General features: G+C 38.4%; 1 protein-coding gene across 4 annotated transcripts in view; it reads left to right on the forward strand.

The window, feature by feature from the left end:
• Window positions 1-20,704, forward strand: part of UBR5 (ubiquitin protein ligase E3 component n-recognin 5) — a 74,823-nt gene extending 54,119 nt beyond the window's left edge. For all 4 annotated transcript variants that reach the window (XM_072327354.1, XM_072327356.1, XM_072327355.1 and 1 more), the window contains 25 exons: window positions 131-254; window positions 954-1,065; window positions 2,180-2,311; window positions 3,216-3,473; window positions 3,843-4,111; window positions 6,119-6,330; window positions 6,623-6,853; window positions 8,062-8,135; window positions 8,645-8,817; window positions 8,917-9,030; window positions 9,524-9,744; window positions 11,504-11,624; window positions 11,715-11,813; window positions 12,098-12,341; window positions 12,951-13,062; window positions 13,586-13,730; window positions 14,013-14,143; window positions 14,368-14,428; window positions 14,738-14,913; window positions 15,267-15,351; window positions 16,656-16,811; window positions 17,220-17,333; window positions 18,111-18,255; window positions 18,852-18,937; window positions 20,098-20,704. In XM_072327354.1, coding sequence (XP_072183455.1) covers window positions 131-254; window positions 954-1,065; window positions 2,180-2,311; window positions 3,216-3,473; window positions 3,843-4,111; window positions 6,119-6,330; window positions 6,623-6,853; window positions 8,062-8,135; window positions 8,645-8,817; window positions 8,917-9,030; window positions 9,524-9,744; window positions 11,504-11,624; window positions 11,715-11,813; window positions 12,098-12,341; window positions 12,951-13,062; window positions 13,586-13,730; window positions 14,013-14,143; window positions 14,368-14,428; window positions 14,738-14,913; window positions 15,267-15,351; window positions 16,656-16,811; window positions 17,220-17,333; window positions 18,111-18,255; window positions 18,852-18,937; window positions 20,098-20,310 — 3,808 coding nt within the window. In that variant the 3' untranslated portion in view covers window positions 20,311-20,704. The remainder of the gene's footprint in view (window positions 1-130; window positions 255-953; window positions 1,066-2,179; window positions 2,312-3,215; window positions 3,474-3,842; window positions 4,112-6,118; window positions 6,331-6,622; window positions 6,854-8,061; window positions 8,136-8,644; window positions 8,818-8,916; window positions 9,031-9,523; window positions 9,745-11,503; window positions 11,625-11,714; window positions 11,814-12,097; window positions 12,342-12,950; window positions 13,063-13,585; window positions 13,731-14,012; window positions 14,144-14,367; window positions 14,429-14,737; window positions 14,914-15,266; window positions 15,352-16,655; window positions 16,812-17,219; window positions 17,334-18,110; window positions 18,256-18,851; window positions 18,938-20,097) is intronic.
• The last annotated feature ends 5,373 nt before the right edge of the window (window positions 20,705-26,077 follow it).

A 26,077-nucleotide genomic window follows, 5' to 3' on the forward strand; every position in this document is an offset into this window, starting at 1 on the left:
TTCAGCAGATTGTCCTTTAAAAGAAAATTAAAAATCTAAAACATTGCCTTGTTTCTTTCTTAATGGCTTTTTGTTCTAACACCTTCCCTCCTTTCCCCATTTTATTTATTTATTTGTTTATTAACTTAAGTTCTAGTCAGTCTCAGTCGTCCTACATCATAAGGAATCCTCAGCAAAGACGAATCAGCCAGTCGCAGCCTGTTCGTGGCAGGGATGAAGAACAAGATGATATAGTTTCAGCAGATGTGGAAGAGGTCAGTTCTCTAATTATTTTACTTCTTAAGCGTGGTGCCTGATGCACTGATGCATTAGCATATGCTTTAGCACCTGGCCCAAAAATCCATACATTAGGAACTCCATTCTGTAAAACTGAAACTATTCCCTATGGTTCTGTTGAGTCCGTGAAATGCCATAAGCATTTTGCTTTCACAGAACTTTGTAATCAACATTGTTTTGTGTTCAATAGTAGTCTCTTTAGAGTATGAGATGTGCCTTGAGTTTGGCAGAATATGCTTTGGTCTACCAATAAATGCATCTGTAGTATCATTTGTATGTAATTTTACACTGTATTAGAACTCCCCGTTAAAACATTTTGACGGTATATGGTTACTAGAGGATGGTAACTCTTCAGTGTATTGAAATGACATCTAGTTTTTATAGTCAATTTTACTCTTTCAGCTTAAAAATCTGATGTCCAAAGCTATTTCTCATTTGTGGCATGGATTTTATTTTATTTTTTTAATGATGCTGTGGCCTAAACAACTGTAAACAACTATGGTAGCTAAAGTTCGCTTTTTGTTTATGTCAATTCAATTGTGAGTTCATCTTTCTTCAATGTATTTTCTTGTTCAGTAGTTTTTGAATCAAATGCTGCACTTGTTTTTTTCTGAAAATAGGTAAATCGTTTCTTACATGGAATTCATTGTAACATAAAATTTAAATACTCTTTCCAGGTTGAGGTTGTTGAGGGGGTGGCTGGTGAGGAAGACCATCACGATGAGCAGGAAGAACATGGTGAAGAAAATGCTGAAGCAGAAGGGCAGCATGATGAGCATGATGAAGATGGTAAGTACAGTGTACGTTGTGCACATTGCTGGTTGGATTAACAAACTGCATCAAAAACGAGGTCTTCATTGCTACCAGTGATCATGATCTATGAAACTGACATGAGTAGAGAAGCTTAAGAGGTGGTTTAGGACTAAATTATGTACAATTCGTATTAGGACTGTTCAGAAGCATTTTTAATTTCCTTCATGTGTGAGGAGAGAGTATTGAAGCATCAAAGAATTAAGAAAAGCTATATTTTGGTAACAACTGCTGTTTTACTTCTTGTATTTGCTGCTGCTGACAGTATTGGTAACAGTTTCTTACACAGACTCTTTGGTGGATTGAAAAAGAGCTTACTCTCAAATGGCTAATGGTAGAATAGTGCTTATAGTAGGTATTCTCAGAAGGGATCTGAAGCATCATGAGCTGGTTTTCAAATCAATCACATAACACTCAATTCTGGATCAAATTTTTAATAGACAAAATTCATCCATTATGTGTGAAATGTTTTTGCCGTTAATGTGACTTATTTTGTATGAGTCACTTTGGGATTAGATTGCCCAAAGCTATGATAAAGAAAAAATAAAATGACCTTCTTTCTTATTGTGCTTCGTGTTTCCAGTCAACTAATTTATAAGACAAGAAATGAGTTCATTTACTTGCTGAATATTTAGAATATTTAATCTCAAAACTTAAAATTGATTAGATCCTGTATTTTTAGTTAGATTTACTTAGTTATTTTCAGTTTCCGGATGTTTCTTGGGTGTTTTTTTGAAACAGCGTATGGTTAATTGTCCTAATACACGTATGTGAAAAGACATGAAGTCTTTTGGCTTTAGTGATGCTGTGAATCCTTCAAGCCTTAATTTTCAGCATGTGTGTGTTGAATGTATACGCACAGTACTGAGTGAGAAGGCCAGGGATTGCTAACTGCTGGAAAATGAGGAAATAAGCAACAAGTATTGCTGCATATTTGCACTCTCTCTGTGCTCTTTCCCTGCATATCTGTTAGTTTTCGCTATAGCAAGAGGCTCTGGGTTTAGTTTAATATGTCTTTGATCCACCACAGCCATTCTGTTTTTTTCCGTTTTTAAACATGAGATTTTTATTTTTTTTAATATTGTTTTTGTAGGCAGTGATATGGAGTTGGATTTGCTAGCTGCTGCTGAAACAGAAAGTGACAGTGAGAGTAACCACAGTAATCAGGACAATGCTAGTGGGCGCAGAAGTGTTGTCACTGCAGCTACTGCTGGGTCAGAAGCAGGTATGCCACATCATCTCGTGTTTCATCTAGCTGTTGAGGTATTAAAACTAAGTTACACAGGAAAAAGAAATGCTAGTGATTTAATTCAGCTTTAACAAAGGCGGGGCTGTTTTCATCTAAAGCACACTATCCTTCTCGTTCGGATCGGGGCTCTATCTGGTACTCCAAAGATGCCCTGGGGAAATTATTTACTTTGCAGTTAGATCGAGCAGAGCGAGAATTACCTGGTTAAGACATTTCATAACAAATACCTTTTCCTCGTAATCTTATTTTCCCTTTCTTTTTCCTCTTCACACGCCTTCTCTCCCACCTCCATCTTTCCATCTTTCTTGTTTTTCCTTTGCTTTTCCTTTGCCTGTAGTTGGAAGAAGCTATGCAGACACTTTCAGAACATGTGCTTGAAATTAGATCTGTTTTCTCTACTTGTATGAAGCTTCTGCCTGTGTTAGCTAGAAATGATCTAGCGCATCATTGTGAAGGGCAATGAAATGTTTTCACTCTCTTTTAGTGTAGCAGTTAGCTGTGGTTTAAAACAAAATGTGGAACTTGGCCAGTCATTTTAGGGCTTCTTTGAAAGAAACTGCTGTGCTGTCCTGTTTGAAAGCCCAATTTTAGAACTCATTGCCTGGGGACAAAATCAGTGAAGATTTTAAGAACTGAATTATTTCTTATTTTCTCTTCTGAGACTCATAGGATCTTAGTGTGGTTTTTTTTGTGAACCTGTTATGGAAAATGTACAGTATGTTATAAGGATAACTTGTTAAATTAGCAATTGTGGCACCTGAACTTTCATAGTGTGTGCAGTTTGTTTTCATGAAAATGTTTACAGTGCTTACATGATACATGCATGTGTGTATACAGCTGTAGTTGTCAATTACTGCTCACTGCTTGTTTTCTTTAATAGGGGCTAGCAGTGTTCCAGCATTTTTTTCTGAAGATGACTCTCAATCGAATGATTCTAGTGACTCAGATAGCAGCAGCAGTCAGAGTGATGACATGGAACAGGAGACCTTCATGCTTGATGAGCCTCTGGAGCGAACCACAAATAGCTCACATGCCACTGGTGCTGCCCAGGCACCCCGTTCGATGCAGTGGGCTGTACGTAATACCCAGAACCAGAGAACTACTAGCACTGCTCCTTCTAGCACATCTGCCCCAGCAGGCAAGTATGAGTAAAATGCATGTGTGAATGTCACTTAACTCCTAGCTCTGCTCTCTTATGTTTCCTTCTGTTTTTATAAGAATGAAATGTTATATATTTCTTTTAGAAGGATAGCAATAATATGTCATGACTGTTCCAGTTCTGGGTTTGAATTTAACAAAAGGAGGGGTCTAGTCTAGTTCTTGAGATGTTACTATCTATATTAAGCATACTTAGAATTCTTTTTTGTAGATAGTAACTTTTTAATAGGTATAGTTGTTAGGGTCAGTCATATTTACGAGTTTTTTTCTTTCCTAGAAATGTTAATTATATTGGTCAATACATGCATGACAAAGTTTAAATTCATTAATGTCATACTTTTATATTTAGCAAGTTCAGCAGGCTTGATTTACATTGATCCATCAAACCTACGTCGGAGTGGTACCATCAGTACGAGCGCTGCAGCAGCAGCTGCAGCACTTGAAGCCAGCAATGCAAGCAGCTATCTAACGTCTGCAAGCAGTTTAGCACGAGCGTACAGTATAGTGATACGGCAGATATCTGACCTAATGGGTCTCATTCCCAAGTACAATCATTTAGTGTACTCCCAGATCCCAGCTGCAGTGAAGCTGACTTATCAAGACGCAGTTAACTTGCAGGTAAGAATATCCAAAATTTTGCAGATAAGCATAATTTCAATGTAGTGGGATTTTTTTTTTTTGAGGTAGGATGATAAAGTTGTTGAGGTAGAAAGGGACCTTTGGAGATTAGTTAGACCAAATTCACTGCAGTGTAAGGCTTTTGAGGACTTAGTATTTCTCCAAGAGTGGAAACTTCTCAACTAGCCTGAGCAACGTATTTCAGTGCTGGACAGATCTCACAGTGAAAACATTTTTTTTCCTTATGTTTAAATGAATTTTCTAAGTATTTCAGTTTGTGCTTATTGCTCTCTGTCTATTCACTGAGAATATTCTGGCTTTCTACCTTTTCACCAGGTACAGAGTCATTAAGAACCCACTGAGTCTGCCTCATGAGTCTAAGTGATACCAACTCCCCTGGGCACTCCTTGTTTGAGAGAGAATGTAGATTGAAGTAGCTCTAGTTTACTAGTTCCATTAAATTGTTTGTATTTTAATATAACTATTCTTAAAAAAAAAAAAAAAAAGAAAGAAATTTCTGTTTTTGTTTTGTTTTGTTTTGTTTTTTTTTAATCTACTTAAGTTTGACTGGCACTTGATTAATAGTTGGAGTTTGTGTGCTTTGGATATGTTAGCTCTTGCCCTTTTCTGTTTGACCTGAGCTGTTGAGTCTCATAAAATACAAAAGTTAGTGAGGTCCAAGTAACCGAGGTAAAGAATTCTCAAAATGTACTTTTCTGCTGTTGCTTCTTGTAGGCACATAATCATCCCTTCCCTCTTATGTGCATGTTTTTGGTACTGCGCTCTTGACTGTTGGTCTTAAAAAGTATGTGTGAAATGCAGAATGCCCCTTTGGAGAAATAACTGGAAGGGAGGATTAGTAACTGGCATGCATAGGCAGAAACTAATCTCAGACACTAAAAACGTCTGAAGGAGGAACTTCAGAGGGTTTTGGCTGTATTTATAGGTTTGAATATGGGCGTACTGTATGGAGGCAAATAATCTGTACAGAGTTTAGTACAGAAATCAGCTGTTAGGGGTATTACTGCTGCTTTGGAGAGTTCAGGAATTCAAGCAGTAGAGTAGAAATGTTTTGCACTTACTATTTGTTCATTGTATGTTTTGAACTTAGGTTTAGCAGAAGGTTGTTAGTTAGGGTAGTGTGGTTGGGTCATGGTTGGACTTGATGATCTTTAAGGTGTTTTCCAAGCTGAGTGATTCTATCATTCTGTTATGCCATAAGTGCACAGGAGTGTTGTGTAGCTGAGGCAGTGAGTGGTGGGTATTGGCCTATGGAAGTCTGAGAGCTGAACTTTGGTTTAGAAACAGAAATAGGGGTTGAGTTTTGTGAGTCTGCTGGATGCAAGAAAGTGTTGGAAGTGTGAGGGATGCTTTTAAAGACCAGAATATGAAGGAAGTTTATGTGGGTCAAGAAGGGGGAGAGAGGCAGGGGTCAGGAGAACAAAACAACATGGTGGAGTTAGTAAATGGCAAGAGAAGCAGGCTGCAGGGGTAGTTTTGGGACCAAATGAGGAAAAGACTAAACTAGGAGGGGAAATCTTGTATGCAGTCATAGATCTCTATGCAGGGCTTAATTCTGTCTTCTTCGCTGAATTAGTTCTGATTGGTGAAGGATGGGGAACAACGTTCCAAGATGAGGACTGAAAAGCTACCAGAACAGCGGGAATTAGACCAAAATCCCCCAAATCTGTGCACCTGGGGGTGCTGTGTGGCCATAAGGCAAGGCTTAGAAAAGGTGCCCAAAGAAAAGAGAGGGATGGTGAGAATGCTTTACAGACCCCAGGCTAGTAAGCGATGAGAGCTGTGCACCTTAACGGTAAACCAGCTGTCTCAGTAAGGATCTCAGATTTTTTTGTTTAACTTTTCACTCTGAAATGGGCTTTTACAGCCCCTCTGTGGGAGAAGTGATGTAAATGTAAAAGCCGTGGGTGGGGGCTTATGTTGAAATTGCGTTCTTATCACATAAGTCAGTTGTTTGGAAAACTCACTGAATCTCGTTCTGTATAGAATTATGTAGAAGAAAAGCTTATTCCTACTTGGAATTGGATGGTTAGTATAATGGACTCCACAGAAGCTCAGCTGCGTTATGGTTCTGCATTAGCATCTGCTGGTGATCCTGGGCATCCAAATCATCCTCTCCATGCTTCTCAGAACTCAGCTAGAAGGGAAAGGATGACAGCCCGGGAGGAAGCCAGCTTAAGAACACTCGAGGGAAGAAGGTATGAAAATAGACTGGTTGCTGGATGTGGTATGAGTGCTATTTTTACAGTCAAATCTTTACATTCACAGATATTTAAGGATTTACTTTGGTAACATAGCAGTAGTTGTTTGGACTTAAAGTGACTTTTTGTGTTGTTGCTACAATTTTGTTTATTCCGCTTTCCCATGAAATCATTATCAATACTCTTATCACACTTCTTTGAATTTTGACATCTGTAGTTCAGATGCAGAGACTGAATTGGAAAGGATGCCTGTGGTGCCTAATCCTTTTGTATTCCTTTCTTTCACCAGGCGCGCTACTTTACTCAGTGCCCGTCAGGGAATGATGTCAGCACGTGGTGATTTCCTGAACTACGCGCTGTCTTTGATGCGTTCTCACAATGATGAGCATTCAGATGTTCTTCCTGTTCTCGATGTCTGTTCACTAAAGCACGTAGCCTATGTTTTTCAAGCGCTTATATATTGGATTAAAGCGATGAATCAACAGACAACATTGGATACTCCTCAGCTGGAACGGAAAAGGTATCAAGTCTGACTCACAGAAACAAACTTTTGTAAATGTTGCACATGTCCCCATCTTTCCATCTTTGGAGGTGCTAATCAGCAGCTCAAATAAATACATTTATCTGTATACATAGGTGACTCTGAATGGAATGCCTCCTATTTATTTCCATGGAAACTACAACAGATACAAAGAGCACAGTACCACTATTTGACAGGGCAGATTTTCAGCTGCAGAATGCCTTTTCAGCATAGTTACCACCATTACCTGTGTGCTTTTGCCAGTGATGAACAGTAGCTGGCAAGCCACACTTGTAAAGATCTGTACCAGTGGAGGTGACCCACACTTTCACAACTGCTGTGATGGCATCATTGCTAGGAAAATTTTGCCTACGCAGCCCATCTTTCATTGGCCCAAACAGATGGAAGTCATAAGGTGCCAAACCCAGACTATACTGTGGGATGATAAGGATTGTCCAGCCAAGACTGGCAGTGTGCTCCATGATCTTCAGAATGGTGTGAGGCCTGGAATTATTGTGTTGCAAGAGAAAGGTTTTCTTCTGTGGCCTGACTCTGGAAGCTGAAACCTTCAGCTTAGTCAGTATCACAATGTAGCATTCAGAGTTGATGGTTTATCTGGTTTCCAGGAAGTCCGGAAGGACATAATGAAATAGGAGGCATTACTTTTAGACAGCCCTCATAATTCCAGAACATATTTCAGAATCCACACACTGCCACAAATGAATACTAATCAAAGTTCTTGATCCTTTTTATAATGCAGTGGAATCCATTTCTGTAATAAACAATTTAGAAACCTGCTTACTTTTGGTATATGATTGGTGGCATTATATTTATCAGTTATCTAGCATGTTCTACGCAAATGAATATATTATGGACTGCTATGCACCTATAATTCTTCCCCTAATTCAAGGTTCCCAGATTTTTTTAATATTGGCGTAGTCTTTAAAGGAACAGACCCATTGCTGCCTTAAGCTTTGACTTCAGCTCAAGCTGTGGAAGTGGTCAAATGGGGTAACTGTGTGAGTAATGTAGTGATTATGTAATGAGAAGTACTCTACAGCTCTGAACACCACCTCCTCACGCAACAGCTTTACTTGTTCAACAGTCATTTTAGAGTTCTTATTATTTATAGCTTGCAGATATAACTCTTGTTTAGGGTCTGGCTTTTTATTGACTGCTACAGCTGTAAATGCTTTTTATTCTTTCAGAACACGGGAGCTTTTGGAACTGGGACTTGACAACGAAGATTCAGAACATGAGAATGATGACGACACCAATCAAAGTTAGTACACATAAATGCTCCTTTAGTATGCTAAAATGGAACGCTTTTGTAGTGGTTTTGTCCCAGTTAGCTAGGTGAGACTTTGGAGAAGTTTTTTGATACTTGCCATTTCATCTGCTTTCTGCAGGAACTGCATTTTGTGTCCTTAGAGTTCTGTGCAGTTGCAAAATTCAGGGTTTAAATTTGAGTTGAGCTATAACAGCTTTGATCTGTTGAAAATGTTGCCAAAAGTAGTGAAGTGTGTACAGAGGAGCAGTGCACCTTCAGTAAAACTTATTGCAGTAAAAGGTATAAAAATGACAAATAAACAACTTTAAAAGATATAAAAAAGGGGGGGGGGAGCATGTGTTAATTAGTGGAAACATCACATAGAACTGTTAAAACCATTGGGAGGTGGTTTGCATTCCTGTTCCTCAAGCCAGATAGCTAAGAAGGGTGCTTAATTTTTGGTAATTTGTATTCTTTTTACCTTTATAACTGAAAATTGAAATGGCACTTTCTCTGTTCAGGCGCTGCGCTCAATGACAAAGATGACGATTCCCTTCCAGCAGAGACTGGCCAAAACCATCCATTTTTCAGACGATCGGACTCAATGACATTCCTTGGCTGCATTCCACCCAATCCTTTTGAGGTTCCTCTGGCAGAAGCCATTCCCTTGGCAGACCAGCCCCACCTATTACAGGTGACACCAGAGATAGTATTTGGGAAGACAACTGAAATTTACTTTCTCTTTTCTAACTGAAGTATATTATTTACCCAGAATGCTTTTGTTAATTTTCAGCCAAATGCTCGCAAAGAAGATCTGTTTGGTCGACCAAGCCAGGGTCTGTATTCATCTTCTGCCAACAGCGGGAAGTGCTTAATGGAAGTTACAGTGGATAGAAACTGCCTTGAGGTAGATTTAAAGGCTTTATTATTTTAAACATTGCAGATAATTCAAGCTAGTGCCTCCATTCCCCAAAAAGATGCTTCAGTTTTTAGTAAAACTTTTAAGTAGCTTTCAGAACAATAATTCAAAAGCACTTTATGTGTGAAAACTTGGACTTCTATTTTAATTTCTGCTTTTGTATTAATTTTTTTGGAAAGGTTAGAATTTGTATTGTTACTGATTAATAGCAGATATCAGGCAATATTTTTAAGGGCTACAGTATGATCTATGTTAATTTTGAAATGCCAATTGAGTAATGATTTGTAATAAGAACAAGTATATGAAATACAAATGTAAAGCAGGAAACTATTTTTCCTGTCTATTGAAACCATTGAGATTGTGTATCATCAAAGCAGTTGCAGTATTAATGTTTTGTGTTTTAAGAATGATGTGTTTCCTGAAGAAGCCTTTTAGGCTGCTTTCAATAAACTGTAATTAAGTTTCACTTTTCCTTGTTTAGGTTCTTCCAACTAAAATGTCTTATGCAGCCAACTTAAAAAATGTTATGAGCATGCAAAATCGACAGAAGAGAGAAGGAGAAGAACAAAATGTGCCTACAGAAGAATCTGAGAGTTCAAAGCCAGGGCCTTCAGCTCATGATCTTGCAGCACAACTAAAAAGTAGCTTGTTGGCAGAGATAGGACTGACAGAAAGCGAAGGGCCACCTCTCACATCTTTCAGGTAGTGGGACTTGAAATTACTATATGAAATGTTACTGAGATGATAAAAGGGTATTTAGGACTCTAAAATCTTTTAGTTTAAAATGGGTAGTTTTATTGAGTTTGAATGTGTTGTTTGTATTCAGTAGCTTTTAAATGAACAGCTGAACAGTCTGGAAGCCTGTGCAAACTACAAAAAATCCTTTACTATCTGACTTTCTTTTGCATACATAGTATGACTTATTAGCAAGCCATGTGAAAAATGGGAATTGACAGCTTCCCATCTGTGTCTTGAGATACTGACTGCATTTTATGCAGTTAGAGACTGAACAGTCTTCCCTTCGAATTAGTGCTTATTTTTTAAACAGAGTCTTCAGTTGAAGGCAGCCCCAGAAGAGTGAATTCCAAGTAGCAATGGAGTTGCTTGCTTTTGGAGTCATTTATCTTTTTGAAGCAGGATTTGAATTTCAGCTGTGGTAGTGTTCTATTTCAGCCACTGTTAGCTAGCATAAATTTAACTTCTCTGTTTAAATCAACATGTACTGTAGGAGACAGATAATTTAATAAAGGCTTTATAAAGATTGGAAGGATTAAAGTAAGTATCCATTAAGTTATCATGGAAAGTAGACATCCAGCTTGATTACTTTCTATGAAATTAAAGTTCATTTGACTGGCTTCATAAAAATTACATACTTAAGTATTTGTGAATATTTAAAACCTAGAACTGCTAAAATCAGTGCTAAAATTTGCAGCTGGTACAACGATACACAAAGTCCTGAGTCTCAATAGAGGATTCTCAAGCACAGCTGTAGGAACAAGGAGTTACGTTTGCAAGTTTGGAGGTTATAACATAGAACTGAAAAGCATTAACTTCTTGAAAATCTGAAGGTTTACAATTAGCACTTCAGTATAAATGTTCAGTCTGCTCTTGCTGTTTAAAAAAGACAACTGTAATGCAGCTTTACATAAATGGAGTGACATACAGAAAGTTTGTTTTGTCTTTGTTTCACCTGAGGCAGAAAGTGTGAGATAGTATGCTTCCTATGAGCACATCTTGAGAATAATTCTGAATTGGAAAAATTAACTTAGCTAAATTACTGAAACTTCTCAGACTGGAGACTATGTCTAATCTAAGTAAATTGAGCTGACAACTTGTTTGCTGGAGTGGAGGAGGAAAGACCCCATTATGTCAGCATTTTACCAAGGAGGAAAATATCAAAACCTGTGAGACATTCACTTTATTTTGAAGGCTTTTTTCCTCCATTGCAATTGCTTCCAAGTACTTTTACTTCTTTGTTTATTCCAAATGCATATTGAGGTATTAGCTCCTTCATAAGCTAGTACATGGTAACTAATTAGCACAGTAGACAAAAACCATTTTTAACTGGCCACACTGTAGGGTATTTTAAGACTGGGCTTAGTATATAGAATTCCATATATATTAAACCATGTTGTATTGGTTAACACTGTATGGTATGTGGAAAGACTTCTCAAGAGGATTTATATCAGATTACTTTACTGTAGATAACAGGTTTTATTATTTAAAGTGTATTGGTTTTATCTGTCAGTGTTCCATAGAATATTTTAACTCACATCTTGCTTAGCTTGTAATCAAGTAACTAACCATAGTCATCTGAGCTCTACATGTTCCTCTGGAGTGTAGCTGGGCAATAGTCCAGTCTGTCAGAAATCAAGAACGTGGAGGCAAGAGGTTAAGTAAAAATAGAAGTAAACCAAATGTATCTGAAATTTAATTTTGTTTTTTAACCTTCTTTTACCAGACCGCAGTGTAGCTTCATGGGCATGGTTATATCTCATGACATGTTACTGGGACGTTGGCGCCTTTCTTTAGAGTTGTTTGGTAGAGTATTCATGGAAGATGTTGGAGCAGAGCCTGGATCGGTATGTATTTTTTAGTATGAGAACAATTACTTTTCCAGTTAACCATGAACTTCTCTTATGCTGATTTTGGTTTAATTTTTTTATTTGGAGATCCTGACTGAACTCGGTGGCTTTGAAGTGAAGGAATCAAAGTTCCGCAGGGAGATGGAAAAACTTAGAAACCAGCAATCCAGGGATTTAACGTTGGAGGTAAAACATGTTAGTTTTTCTTCCAAATTTGTCTCATTAGAAGTGTTCCGTAAGACATTGCACTGACTTAATAGAAGAATCTGTGTTTCAGAATCTACAAGCAGTTATCTTAAACCTTACTGTATGAGCTGTGTTGTGATTATGGTGTAATTTTTCACTACCTATTAGGTGTTATTTGAATCTGTGCAGAAGTGTCCAGGCACTTCGTTGTGAAGCTGACATTCTCTCAATATGGTGATTGATAAAGAAGAGGAAAACATTTTTGTTTTTTTTTTTTTTACTAGGTTGATCGAGACAGAGATCTTCTAATTCAGCAGACCATGAGGCAGCTCAACAATCATTTTGGTCGCAGATGTGCCACCACTCCAATGGCAGTCCACAGAGTAAAAGTTACTTTTAAAGATGAGCCAGGAGAAGGCAGCGGTGTAGCACGGAGCTTTTATACTGCCATTGCACAGGCTTTTCTGTCAAATGAGAAACTGCCAAATCTGGACTGTATTCAGAATGCCAACAAGGGTACCCATACAAGTAAGTGAAATGCTACAGTTAATTTACAGATAATAGTCAGGAAAGCGCTGGATGCTTTTTATATGTTAAAATACCTGCTGCTTGCGTTAGAGATTTCTTGCTGTTCAGTCAGCATAGGGACTATGAAAACTGTGTATGTTTGTTCTCTGAGGCAGGAAAATGGTTTTTTGTTTGTTTGTTTTCAGAAACAAGAAGTTGATATTTTTCTGGAAATGAGGAAATGAGTCCACTTTAGAAGTTCTTAGTATTTTTGGGCATCATTCTGTCTAATAGATGATCAAGATTTTATGTCAGTATTTTAGTACATACAGTAAATGTGACTGCTGCGTCTGCCTTGTCATGAATATTTGTAAATGTTTTATTTATTTATTTATTTTTTTGAAACTGTGCATAAACTTTTCAAATATTTTTGCATTTGTAAGTTGGTACAAACACTTCAGGTTCCTTTCTTAAGCTTGGCTGAACGTGAATCACTGCACGAAGTGAGCTGCTTCTCTCATTAGAGTCTTTCAAACTGTCTTCCAAAACTGTGTCCTTTTGCTGAAACTGAAGGTAGAGAGAGAAATATAAAGATAGTGAAGGTGATGGATTTTTTTCCTTCTCCTTAAGGTCTGATGCAGAGATTGCGGAACAGGGGGGAGAGAGATCGGGAGAGGGAGCGTGAGAGAGAAATGCGGAGAAGCAGCGGCTTAAGAGCTGGATCTCGTAGAGACAGGGATAGGTAAGTGCTACATTTGTACTTTGTTGGAGCTGATTTGTCAAAGCGAATAACTGCCTGGGTTATATTCAGAAAGATACTTGCTCAAATGTCTTTTTCACTTTCAAGACCAAATTATATTAAATGTAAAGAAATCAACACATATACTTCTTAAAAAATTATGAAGTTGATATTAGTGTTGATAGATGGTCTTAACAATATGCCATAAATCTCTCTACTAAAAGAATAATAATAGACTTGTGTACTAGCATGGAATTGTGAGGTGGTTTGGAAACAGTATTGTCATTGGTGACACACTTGACTGCTTCACCTGAAGAACTGGTAGTATCAACGTATCTGCTTCATTTTGGTTCTCCGATTCTGAATCATCCACTCCGTATAGCTATGAGAAATACTCCTGGTGTGAAATCTAACGCTATTTGGAATCTGTGTGTGGGGGAGGGCAAAAATAGGAGTTAAACAAAAAAGCTCCAGAGTATTTTTATTTCCTCTGAAATTAGTACTAACTGCTCTTACTTCTTTTAAGGGACTTTAGAAGACAACTTTCCATTGACACAAGGCCTTTTAGACCAGCATCAGAAGGAAATCCTAGTGATGATCCTGATCCGCTTCCAGCACACAGACAAGCGCTCGGAGAAAGGCTCTACCCTCGAGTGCAAGCAATGCAGCCAGTATGTCTTAGCTAGTACATTAAATGATATGTCAAGTATTCCTGCATCTTTTAATTGACAAATTAATTTCCTACTCAATTATTAACTTAGTATAGTTGAATGTTTATGCCTGCTTTTGTATTCTTAAGGATATTCTTCAGGTTTTGTTTCTGTAATTTGTCATGTAGCCTGTGAGGTATCTTGTAACGCGTTCTGTATTTTAAGTCCTTAAACTTTCATAAAACAGTATATGAAAATGAGAGAACTGGCAAAGAGTAGTGACGTGTCATTCTGTATTTCCAGGCATTTGCAAGTAAGATCACAGGGATGTTGTTGGAATTGTCCCCTGCTCAGCTGCTTCTGTTACTAGCTAGTGAAGATTCTCTTAGAGCAAGAGTTGATGAAGCAATGGAACTCATTATTGCGCATGGCAGGTAAAGTATTGAGGGTTCTGTAAGAGATGAAATCTGTTTTTGTGGTCAAAGTGCTTTGTACGGTGCTGAATTTAACTGATACATCCACTTATTGCTTTGTTCTAGACTTTTCTCTTTAGATAAGCGACTTGTTGACTTTGGTTTAATTAAATCTGTCTGATTTCAGAATATTTCTTATTGTGAAATTAAATCATCATCTGCCTTTGTTTTTTTTCCTTGTCAAGGGAGAATGGTGCTGACAGTATATTGGATCTTGGATTGCTAGACTCTTCAGATAAAGTGCAGGTAACATACTGATGCGTAAATAGAAAATTGGGGGGAGATCCAGTTATCAGTTAACTTAAGAAACTGGCTGGAGCCTTCCCTCATCATGCAGGACAAAGTTCTACCTAGTTATCTTGTGGAGTTATCAAGAACATATCTTTACTTAGATAAAAAAGATTTTTTTTTCCCTATTTGTTTATGCCTTTGAAAAGATTAAGTAAAACATTACCACTAGGAAATGTAATCTTTGAGTCTGGTTGCAGGAGCTTGCTGAAGTGGCTTGGTAGCTAGAAGTACATTTGTGAACTACTATTCTGACTTTCAAAACAGGAGAATAGAAAGCGACATGGTTCCAGCCGCAGTGTAGTAGATATGGAATTAGATGATACGGATGATGGGGATGATAATGCACCACTTTTCTACCAACCTGGAAAACGAGGCTTTTATACACCAAGACCTGGTAAAAACACAGAAGCAAGGCTGAATTGTTTCAGAAATATTGGCAGGTATGTGATTAACTTACTTGTCTGAAAGAATTGTAAAAGATGAGTATTCAAAGTACCGAGGAAGAATGCCATTGATGCAAGCTGCAGGAACTTCATTGATATTTTATTTGCTCAGTATCTTGCTGTGGGTGTTGAACAGTGGAGAGCTTACACACCTGCAGATTTCTCTCTGTGTTATAATTTGTCTTTTTTGACAATCTGAAGGTTTTATACTGCAGAAAATACAGTGTCCGCAGTTTTCCTGTGTGGATCAATAGGACTGGAAAGCTTAATTCTTGTTTTAAATTTTTTAATCTAAAAAATCCCCAGTGTAATTTGTGTCATACTAAAAGAAAAATCATGTTTATTTTCAGAATCTTAGGACTGTGCCTGTTGCAGAATGAGCTGTGTCCTATCACATTGAATAGACATGTAATCAAAGTTCTTCTTGGCAGAAAGGTAAGTTGATAATAGAAATTTGAGTTTGATTTATTCGTGTAGACATTTATCTTTAACTGCTTTTTCTTCCTAATGTGCACTGATTTGCAGAGTTGGTCCTGGAACTGTAAGTATGTGTTAACTTGAACTGAAGAAGTTATTTTATTGTAGATTGTGAAATGAGTAGGTCTACTTGTAGTCAGGTATTTGACTAAGAGGGAAGGATTTGCAATAGGTTAGCCTTTGAGTTAGTCCTGAGACTGATGACTTGAAGTACTGTTGGACTATATTAGGCAGCAAAGTCGCATCTTACCCAAAAGCATTTTCCAACCTGACAGTACTAATTGAATTGGATTATAATTACAGCTTTGTCTTAAGTGCAGGGGTAAAATAATTTAGATAAATTGTAATCTAAAATTTGGCAAAAATGCCTTTCCCTCCTGCTCCCCTCCTCACCCAACTTCAAAAAAAAACCACCACTTAATCCTGCATGTTTCATTCATAAGTCAAGAGCTTTGTAAGTTCTTTCTGATGCATAAAATTAAACCAAAATTTGTTAATGTTGGTCTTTTGTAACAGAAAACAATTCTGATCATGTAATGTGTATGTATGATCTTAACAAATAGTGACAAGAAGATAGGTCATCTCCACAGTTCCTTCCAAGAAAGGTTGCCCCTGAGGGTTTTCTTTTTGAATATATATTCCTTCGGTAAATATTCAATACATCCAAGGATGTTTTTGTTAGTGAATAGTGGATTACTTTTCCTTCCATCCTGATAATGCACAAAGCAAGAAACAGCAAAAAATAGGTGGTGGTATACTAATTTGTGGAAGCTGCAGTATACATCAGTCATTAAATGCATAACAGCATTACGTACTTAGGTAAAGAATAGTCTTCCAGTGTTTTGGAGCACTGATGCAAATTGTTTCCAACTTCAGTCAGTCACCATCAAATCTGTACTGATCCAAGTGATATGTAGAGAATCTGTTATAAACAAAGTCCCCTCACACCTCTCGGAAAACAAATAAACAAGAAAAAATCCTCAGACTATTGAATTTCTTTATAAGCTCTATGCCCATAATAGCAGGAAAGGCTTCACAAGTCTGTATGTTCTGCTCATGCACTTGAATTCTTAAGCATCTTCAACAGCATGGTGAAAACAGGAGCTTGACTGCTGTTATTTTGAAGTGTTTGTGTCCTTTGTTACATGAGTTATTTTGGGTTGTTACATGTGCACTGTTGTATGCTAGTGATTAGTCACGTGTCACTTCATTTTTAGTATATTCTTTAACAAAAGGTATGTGTTTGTTTTGTTTTTCAATAGGTGAACTGGCATGACTTTGCTTTTTTTGATCCGGTTATGTATGAAAGCCTTCGGCAACTTATACTTGCTTCCCAAAGTACAGATGCTGACGCAGTGTTTGCAGCAATGGATTTAGCATTTGCAATAGACCTGTGCAAGGAGGAGGGTGGAGGGCAGGTAAGGACAAAAAGCTGTTCCACTGTCATTTCAGGATTTTGTAACTTACACGTGTTGTCTTGTACACATAATGTAGGCTCTTGTAAGGTTTCAAAGTTGATCTTCTACCTTTTTCTAGATTCAAATGCAGGATTCTCTTTTAACATTGAAGTGTGGTTGGTTTGGTTTGGTTGGTTTTGTCTGTCTTTTCTTGAAGGTGGTGTAGGTAGAGCCTACCATGAAGCCTAGAGAGCATAATCAGTGCTAGAGATCTGTAAAGTGGCCGTGTAGTAGTAACGGTACCGGTAATACATTTTATTTCAGTTTGGAGAAATGTCAAACTATAGATCATGGTTCAACATACATGGCTGTTGTAACACTCTCATTTTGTCTTTCTTTCCTCCAATGATCTTTGATAATTTACAATAGGTTGAACTTATTTCCAATGGTGTAAATATACCAGTCACTCCTCAGAATGTTTATGAATATGTCCGGAAATACGCAGAACACCGAATGCTGGTAGTGGCAGAACAGCCTCTGCACGTAAGTTCTTGGTAGAGTGTGGTGGGCTTTTTTCCCCCCTCTCTCCTCATTATGGTATTGCTAATCAGGTTCTTTTTGAGGTGTGACAGCTTGGCTCAAAAGAATCTTTTTTTTGTTGTAGTTGCACCCCTAGTTACGCAGTACTGTGAAGAATGACCGACTTTTTTTGTAACTTGATGAAAGATAAACAGATCACATTTAAAAGGAATTATATATTACTCCTTGGGCTTAAGTGGCCTCTTGGAATTCTTGCTTTGGGTTTAGCAGCTACTTTGTGCTAGTAATCTTCATCAGCTTTGATTTGTTTAGCCTTGCAGGCAGAAATGTATATAAATCACCTTGAACTTGTGACGTGATTGTATTCTTGCTTTAAAAGCAAGAGTCTGTTAGGAAACACAACTGTTTGTTCTTTTTTACTGGTGTAGCAAAAAACCTATTGACTGTAAAGCTATATTAAAAACATCGAGTTTTGAAGCTCTTTTTCAGTATAGGACAGTAAAATGTCTGTTATTTTCAGTAACAGAGTCTAATTTGCTTCTGCTCCTGTAGTTGGTGCAGTACTGGCTCAAACCATTACCGTTTTCTTTTGCAGTCATGTACTTGTACTGCTCTGCTGCTTAACTTGCTGCAGTTCTTTGTTTGACATTTCAGATCGTAAAGCTTTGACAGAAAAGAACAGCCAAGAGTGTAACGTATTTCAGATTGGTAGGGAATTGGACATGGAACTTGTCAGTAAATGATATGGCTTTAATGTGAATCTTGTGGTTTTAACTTAAGGCAATGAGGAAGGGTCTTCTGGATGTACTTCCAAAGAATTCATTAGAAGATTTGACAGCGGAAGATTTCAGACTTTTGGTAAATGGCTGTGGTGAAGTAAATGTGCAAATGCTAATCAGCTTTACCTCTTTCAATGATGAGTCAGGTATGAAGCAACTTACCTCTGCAACTCTGTTTGAATAACACTGTCTGTTCTGCATGAAGTTGTTACCAGCTTTAAGCTGAAACTACCTCTGAAAATTTGTCAGTCACTCAAATTGACGATAAAACTTCTGTGTTCTTTACATACCTTTTAAAGCATTTACCTTCAGTCAAGGGAAAAAATAGGCACGTTTTCCCGCTTCACTGTTTATTGGCATGAAATAGAAGAATTATGTTACTGGTAGTGTTTTTCCTTCTGGAAGTTCTGACCTAGCATTAGAGCTATAAATGTGATGGATGCAGTCTAATGTCTTAAATAATTCTTTTAAACTGTATTTAGCTTTATTTATTTATTTATTTATTTATTTATTCTGGACTTCTTGGCTGGGAGGGTATGAAACACTGAGGTATGACAGACTTAGCCTTTATATTCAGAAGTGTGTATATTAGTTTTCAAACAAGTCCTGTCTCTGGTATCAGGGGCTGGCTGAGATCCGACTTGCATGCAGTACACTTAGAACAAATCTCTTAATATTTATTGTTCAGTGCACCAACTGAATGATATTAAGTGCACAACAAATATCGATTTTTCTCATATAGGAGAAAATGCTGAGAAGCTTTTGCAGTTCAAGCGTTGGTTTTGGTCCATAGTTGAGAAGATGAGTATGACAGAAAGACAAGATCTGGTAAGTTGTTCATTCTCAGTGGAAATCTGCAGAACAGCTGGGATTACTTTTGTATCACGACTGTTCAGTGTGTATACCTGCGTAGTCTTTTGTATACTCACAGTAAGGTGGAAGACTGTAGTAGTAAGAATTGGTTAAACTTTGAGTTCTGGAAACATTAGGTGTGAATCCTAGACCTTGCAACTGGAAGTAAATGTGGTATTTCCTTGCCTTTATTTACAAATCTGTTCTGTGGAAGCATGCTCACAGTCTTTGCAAAGTAGTTCTTAAGCTAAGTTACTGTCGTTAGTCAACTGTTTTGTGGGCTGGTATATTACATTTCTTGAGATTGATTGATGTCTTTCCCTGGATTAGTCGCTCTCTTAACTTCTGTGTATCCTGAGGGCAATGCATGTGTCCTGTCTGTAAGATGTCAGTAATGATATCATCTCCTTTTTCTCAAAGCCCTTTCAGAATAGCTGATGAGAAGCATGAAAGAAAAAGATTCTGTTTCACTTTGGAAAACTTGCCTGTACATTGTATCCATTCGCTTCTTAAAACTACTTGCATTTAACTTACTACCTAAGGTACTATCTTTCCTTTACGATTTGCTAACAGGAAACAAGGACTGATCTGAAAAGTGGAAAGTCTGGAGCATGATTGTTAAGGAATATCTTTAATTACACTTTGGTAGTGACTCTGCTCTACAAGTCAGTATTTCACCCTTGAGCCTATAATCCCAGTGTTCTCCATTGTTGCTTTCTGTCTGTACAAGTGCTGTATCAACTGATGATGAACTGGCTTGGGAGCCATTTTTGATGCGAGAGGGTTTTTTGAGTTTCATATTGTTGACAGTTAAAATCTTCCCAAATGGAGCTGGGGGCGTCATGTTTACAGAGGATTTGTTGATGCAGGATCGTCTTGGACGCTACTTATTAGTTTTAGCTGAAGTGTATAACATAATGAGCAGCATAGGAAAGGAAATGAAGGAAGCTATTACAGAATCCTATAGCATGACCACTGAGTTGAGTCAGCATACCAAAGGGATTGTACTGTGATGGAACTTTACTGCGACTATCCTGTGCAGTTCTTTTTTAACCCATGCCACAACGGTCATTTGTATGCAGTGTGAATTGTAACCTTGCCCAATGCAATTTTCAATGCTGTCTTCTTTTTATCAGGTTTACTTCTGGACCTCAAGTCCATCATTGCCGGCCAGCGAGGAAGGATTCCAGCCCATGCCATCAATCACAATAAGACCACCAGATGACCAACACCTTCCTACAGCAAACACTTGCATTTCTCGCCTTTATGTCCCTCTCTATTCCTCTAAGCAGATTTTGAAACAGAAGTTGTTACTCGCCATTAAGACCAAGAATTTTGGTTTTGTGTAGAGTATAAAAAGTGTGTATTGCTGTGTAATATTACTAGCTAAGTTTTGTAGATTTTTCCATTTGTCTATAAAAGTTTATGAAAGCTAATGCTGTCATACCCCTGGTGGTACTTTAAAGATTTAAATGCAAACATTCCTGTACTAAATTTGTAATGTAAAGGCCTAAGGAGCACTGGCAATATCTGATTGCACCGGTTTGCTAGTCAATAACTCCTTGGACTAACCCCAGCCAAAGATGACAGCAGAACAATATAATTTACACTGTGATTTATCTTTTTGCTGAGGGAAAATATGTAAAATGTTCTGAAAATTCACTGCTGCCTTTGTGGAAAGTGTTTCAGCAAAGGTTCTTGTATAGAGGGAGTAGGGAATTTCGAAATAAAAAATTAAGTATGTTCTGTGGTTTATTTTAACTTTTTTTTTTTATGGTGTTTAATTTGTGGTTGGCTGCGGTTGTGTACCATGTATATTGAACTTGTAAAAAAGAAAAAAGTTCCTGACAGCTCAGATCCCAGAGTTGTGATCATTCACTTATGAAACCACTTTCATTGCATTTTTTTGTTCTAGCTGCATTGAACTCTGGCACATCGGGTGCCACCACTAATATTTTGCATGTAATCTGTACCTTCAGTGTTTTGGGTTTGGGGTGGTTTTTTTTTTGTACATATGCTGAGGCCAATGCACAGTATTTCATAGTTCACAATCAACATTTTGTATCCCCGTTTCAGTGAACAGGCAGTCAGGAGGTTGTTCCACTACCAGTCCTAACCCAACACTTGTACTACATTATCTAACTATGTAAACTCAGCCTGGGCACTTTCTGGTAACTGTAAAATGTTTATAAGATCATGATTATCGAAGATACTTTTTGGAAAACTTTAATGTTCGTGAGCAGCTTCACTTCTTTTGTATCTAGCCTTTTTTTAAGTATCTTGTTACAGTTTTTTAATAAAGAAATTACAGACGAAATACCAAGTCATACTGAGGAAACAATATATTGTTTTTATTTATTTAGCCATTGCCATTGTAGCTGACAGCATGCACCAAGCACAGTCGTTCATCAAAATCTGAATTTTGTAGCTGAAAAATTAACCTACAGAAGATATTCGACCCACATTTTACAGTTAGCAGAGAATCTTGAATCCAGTGGGCCAGGCAACCCCTTCTTCTGACAGTACTGGTTTGAAGGGAAGGTGGCTTGTTCTGAAAAATCTCAAGGTTATTAGTTTAGAATAAAGTTTTCATATGGTGTTGTAGTGGGTTCTGCTGTATTTTCACTTTTCAAGTGGTTGCTTTGGGGGAGGGCAGTCATTGAACACAACCTAGGTCTCGGTCTTCCCAATGCATGTGAGATTTGGAGATTTGGAGTGATAACTAAAGGCAAGAGCTGCTTTTTTTTCCTATGTCAAAGATATCTGAAGGCTTAGCGGGCTGAAGAATGGAAGCTTAAGGGCTCTTTCCTGCTTTTTCAATGCCACCAGTCTGTTAGTAAGTTTTTGTTTTGCTGGGGAGAGTCAATTGATGTTTCATTAAAATCTGAGTGGACTTGGATTCTGCTGCAGTTCCACTAGGTTTTTCTTTGTGTCAGGTGGTTGAGGGTGGCCAGAAGGTGCCTATTGACTACAACTGGTTATTTTGGTGGTGGTTTTTTTTCCAGTTTTCATGATCTAGTACCTGCAGGTGTGGAAGGTGGTTGAGATCAGAAGTCACAATCACCAGTTGCTAAAGTTACAGTCAACTGATGCTGAAAATCTTACTATCTAAAACTGGCTGTTTCAGGCTTATGTAGCTAGTCTGCAGATGAATCAATACATGGATGTGGAATTATTTCTGTGTCTACTGATACTTCCTAAATCACTCATTCTAGGAAAGAACGGTTTCAGTGTGTGGGGATTGGAGTCTGTCCTGGATTTTCTTTTGCAATCTCCAGCGTACCTTAAGCTCAAAATCAGATCTGATTCCACAATGCTGATAATTTTGTTAAAAAGAAGAAAGCCGGTATAGCTACACGAGTCTGAATTTAAGGATCAGCATAGAGAAAATCTGTACTGGCATGACTGTTCTCATATACTAAGGAATATAGTTAGAGAGGTACTCTCTTAACTACAAGACATTGTGTCTTCTGCCTGGGTTTCGAACCAGTGTAATTATTTCATTACCAAGAATACCTCTAATGAGAATGTTGTGACCTAAGTAGAAAGCAGGAATAAACAAAAGCGAACAACAGGAACCTGTCTAGAATAGGCCTCAGTTCTACAGTCTGTAAAACAGAAGCTCCCTCCCTCACAAAGCTTTGTGAGACTTTGATGCATTGAAAAGTATTTGAGGTCCTTGGATAAAAGGCCATATATAAATGTAAAGTACTGTGTGTGTATATATATATATATATGTATTGTGTGTATATGTATATAAGTGTATGTGTATGTATAACATATAAATATATGTTATATGTATATATATTTCTGTATATAGCTTAAACTTTTTAAAGTCCTGTAATGTATAGCTAGTCAAAAATGATGCAGATAACTCATAGTAGCTCACCATATATACACACAAGGCATTCTGATGGCAGAAGTGGAGAGGGAATCTAGTTTGATTTATGCTGTGGTCATTGACTTGAAATGTGTATAAGTAGCTCTTTTCCTCTGTATGGTATATTTAAACTATATCAAGATTTTAATGAGAAAAAAATGTTTATTAAAATCATACACCTCGTCTCCCTTTGACTTAAGGCCTTCTATTAGTTCGCTTCCAAGATGTGGCAGAGAAACAAGTTAGAGCAAAAATCTTTTTATTCTATGCTTTTTATATAGTCCAGACAATTACTTACATTTGTAACTGCTGAAATAGGAGATAGGTGCCAGTTCCTATTCTGAAGGTAGGGAGAACCGACTCCTTAGCACAGTCTTTCCATAGTTGGTCCTCAGCGATAGATTCTGTTGCATAGTTTGCTCTGTGCAGTCCAGAAGGTAGATTGCTTGCTTCAGGCTGATTACCTTACCAGAAGTGAGAAATTACACGGACTTTTCTTATGGTGTGGCCTTTTCTTTTACACTTGGTTTGGGAGTCACTTTTCCCCCCCTGCAAGTAAGTTACTGGCAGCAGATAGCATTTATTGGAAGAAAGTGAACAGGCAAACTTGTGAATGAAAAGCACTACCCATCTTGTACCGCGTCGGTCATTCGGGGAGGTGTAAAAAACAAATGTTTCCTAATCTCTTAGCCTACATTTATCTTTTAAAAGATGTTGCGGTTGTGTACAGATTTTAAAAAGGTTTGCTTCACTGTGTGTGCATCCAAATGGACACGTAGGAGCTTCACTTGTACAGATGGCAGAGGTGTACAAGTTGCACCACCTTGTATTTAGCAGGTATACTTCACGCAGTGCTCCTTTTGGAGGCCCAGTTCAGCACAGCCTGGTCATCTCTAACACTGTGACAGATTGCCAGTACATTAGGGCCTTAGTGAGGTGCTGGCACAGGCTGCCCAGAGAGCTGTGGGCACTGCAACCCAGGGCCAGGTTGGATGGGCCCTGGGCAGCCGGAGCGGGAGGATATGGCAGCTCTGCTACAGCAGGGAGCTGGACCTGGACAGTCTTCAGCATTCCTTCTATGATTCGTATTTCTCTGAGGAAACTTGTCTGCTGTTCTTTCATCTTATAAGCTGTAGATCATGTCTCAGTGCATGAATTTAACCTTTCTGCACTCATTGACGCTTTCACTTCTCTAGCTTCCTCTTCCTGTGGCAAACAGCTTTCTAGCTTACTAGCTTTGTTTTGCTTTCTCTTTTTAACCTGGATTATTCAACCTTTTAATCTAAACTCTTCAGTTGGCCTAATTCCTTTTAGTACGTAACTGCCAGACTGAAACATAATGCTTTGCAAATCCTAATAATGATTTCAGCATGTGTGGCATTCACTTATCCTAAGCTCTGAATGCCCACACGCACAAATGTGGGTGCGCATCAGTCCTGCAAAAGCTCCACTGAGCACCTCGAGCCCTCAGTGCTAGAAGTCCGTGTGTGCTCTGTGTGGAGAGCAGGGATACGCTTTGTAATCAAAGGTGACTTGCATCACAGTGTCTCTTTGTCCCTGATTTTCTGAACGTAATGCTCCTTTCTGCCATTAACCACTAGCTGCCATTGTAATATACGGTTCAGTAAGAAGCAGCTGATTGCTACCCGGTCTTTCAGAACTTTTCTTCTGTATAATGTTGAAACTTCAATATCCTTCATCCATGACAGCATCTAACACAGCGTATGTTTGAATCTGATAGCCAGTATGCACTTACAGGAAAACTCATTGCTGCCATAACTGTGTTAGCTTCTGTGCAAGGAGACTTGTGAGGTGGCTACCCAGGAAATGCTTATTTTGGATGCATTGAAATTATTCACCTACTGATTTGCATGCGGTGAACAGTTTTCAGCTAGGAAGATTGTTTTGACTTAGGTTTATCAATGAAAACGCTTTGATCTACCTAAAATAGCATTCGTTATATGAAATGTGATCTCTATAAATGTATTTTTTTGAATCCAGACAAATATTCTCAAAGTAAGTAGGATCTGTAGGGGGAGGGAGCGAAGAGGCACTGTAGCTCAAATTGTGATCTGCACTTTGGATGTGATGGTTGACTAATTTCATGGACTTCCAGCTCTGGAGTTGTGTGTCTTTTGGGTAACAGCCCGCGCTGTCAGGAGATGGTTATGGACATCTGGTGAACACGAGTACCAGAGATTCCATTTCTTGGTCCGGTGCAGTGATGAAGAGGAAGATGGTCCTTAGAAAGAGCAGGTACAGCCCTGAGTTCAGCCTCTGTGCCACCAAGAAGGTTAGGATCTGGATCAAGAAATGGAATCCTTGGTGCTCAGTATGTGAAAGGATGGAGCTGTAGTTGAATGTGGACATTAGACAGCATGTATGGGTACGTTTGGGCAATGAAACTGCCTCAAAAAGAGCAGTAGTCAGGTAACAGCAAATGCTTGTATAAGACTGTGTTTTCTCCTTTTATGCCTGTAATATACTCTGGTGCGCTGTTTAATAGTGTGACTCTTAGGTATGTGTTTCTTGTCAGAAAACTATTTAAGGAATTCAAACCTGTTCTATGCTTGGGACCAGCAGTCACCCAAAGCTTCCTAACAACCATCCCTGAGCTCCCCTAGAGGGTTTAAAGAGTCAAAGCCACTAAGGGCAGATACAGCCTAGAACTGAATACGTTTCAGCTCCCAGTTCTCACACTTCGGAATTTTACTCTGGAAACTGGTGGAGAAGGGAGATCTCAGCCACTGCGGCACCTGTGAGACTTCCCGGGTACTTCAAAAAACCAAAACTTCGTGCCAAAGAGTTAACAAAGCTTATGGGTACCACCTTGGAAGTGACACACAGGTAATTTGTAACTTGTAATTGTGTGTGCCTGTACCTTTCTGTGGCCGTGGGTCAGCTGGGGATGTTTGGCCAGCACTTGGACTCAAGAGCACCAAGCAGCAGTGATGGGGATGGTGCGGTGAGTGCGGACTATTCTCCACGAGGAACATCAGGCCTCCACATCCTCCATCTCCCCCTCCTCGACTGCCTGTTCCTGGCACTCCGAGCGCTCCTCTCTGCTTCTACAGAGTGGCTCAGTCCTGGATCTCTGTCAGCAGACTGTCTCGGGTGCTCATAAAACACATATTTTTCTTTCTCATTGGTGTTTGCTTTCAGATTTGTCCGGTTTCAAACCATTGTACCAAAACACTCCCTACTGTATGGAGCAGGGCTTTTCTTTCTCTCTCCCA

Source organism: Excalfactoria chinensis, chromosome 2 (genome assembly GCF_039878825.1).
Source record: "Excalfactoria chinensis isolate bCotChi1 chromosome 2, bCotChi1.hap2, whole genome shotgun sequence".
Taxonomy (NCBI): Eukaryota; Metazoa; Chordata; class Aves; order Galliformes; family Phasianidae; genus Excalfactoria; species Excalfactoria chinensis.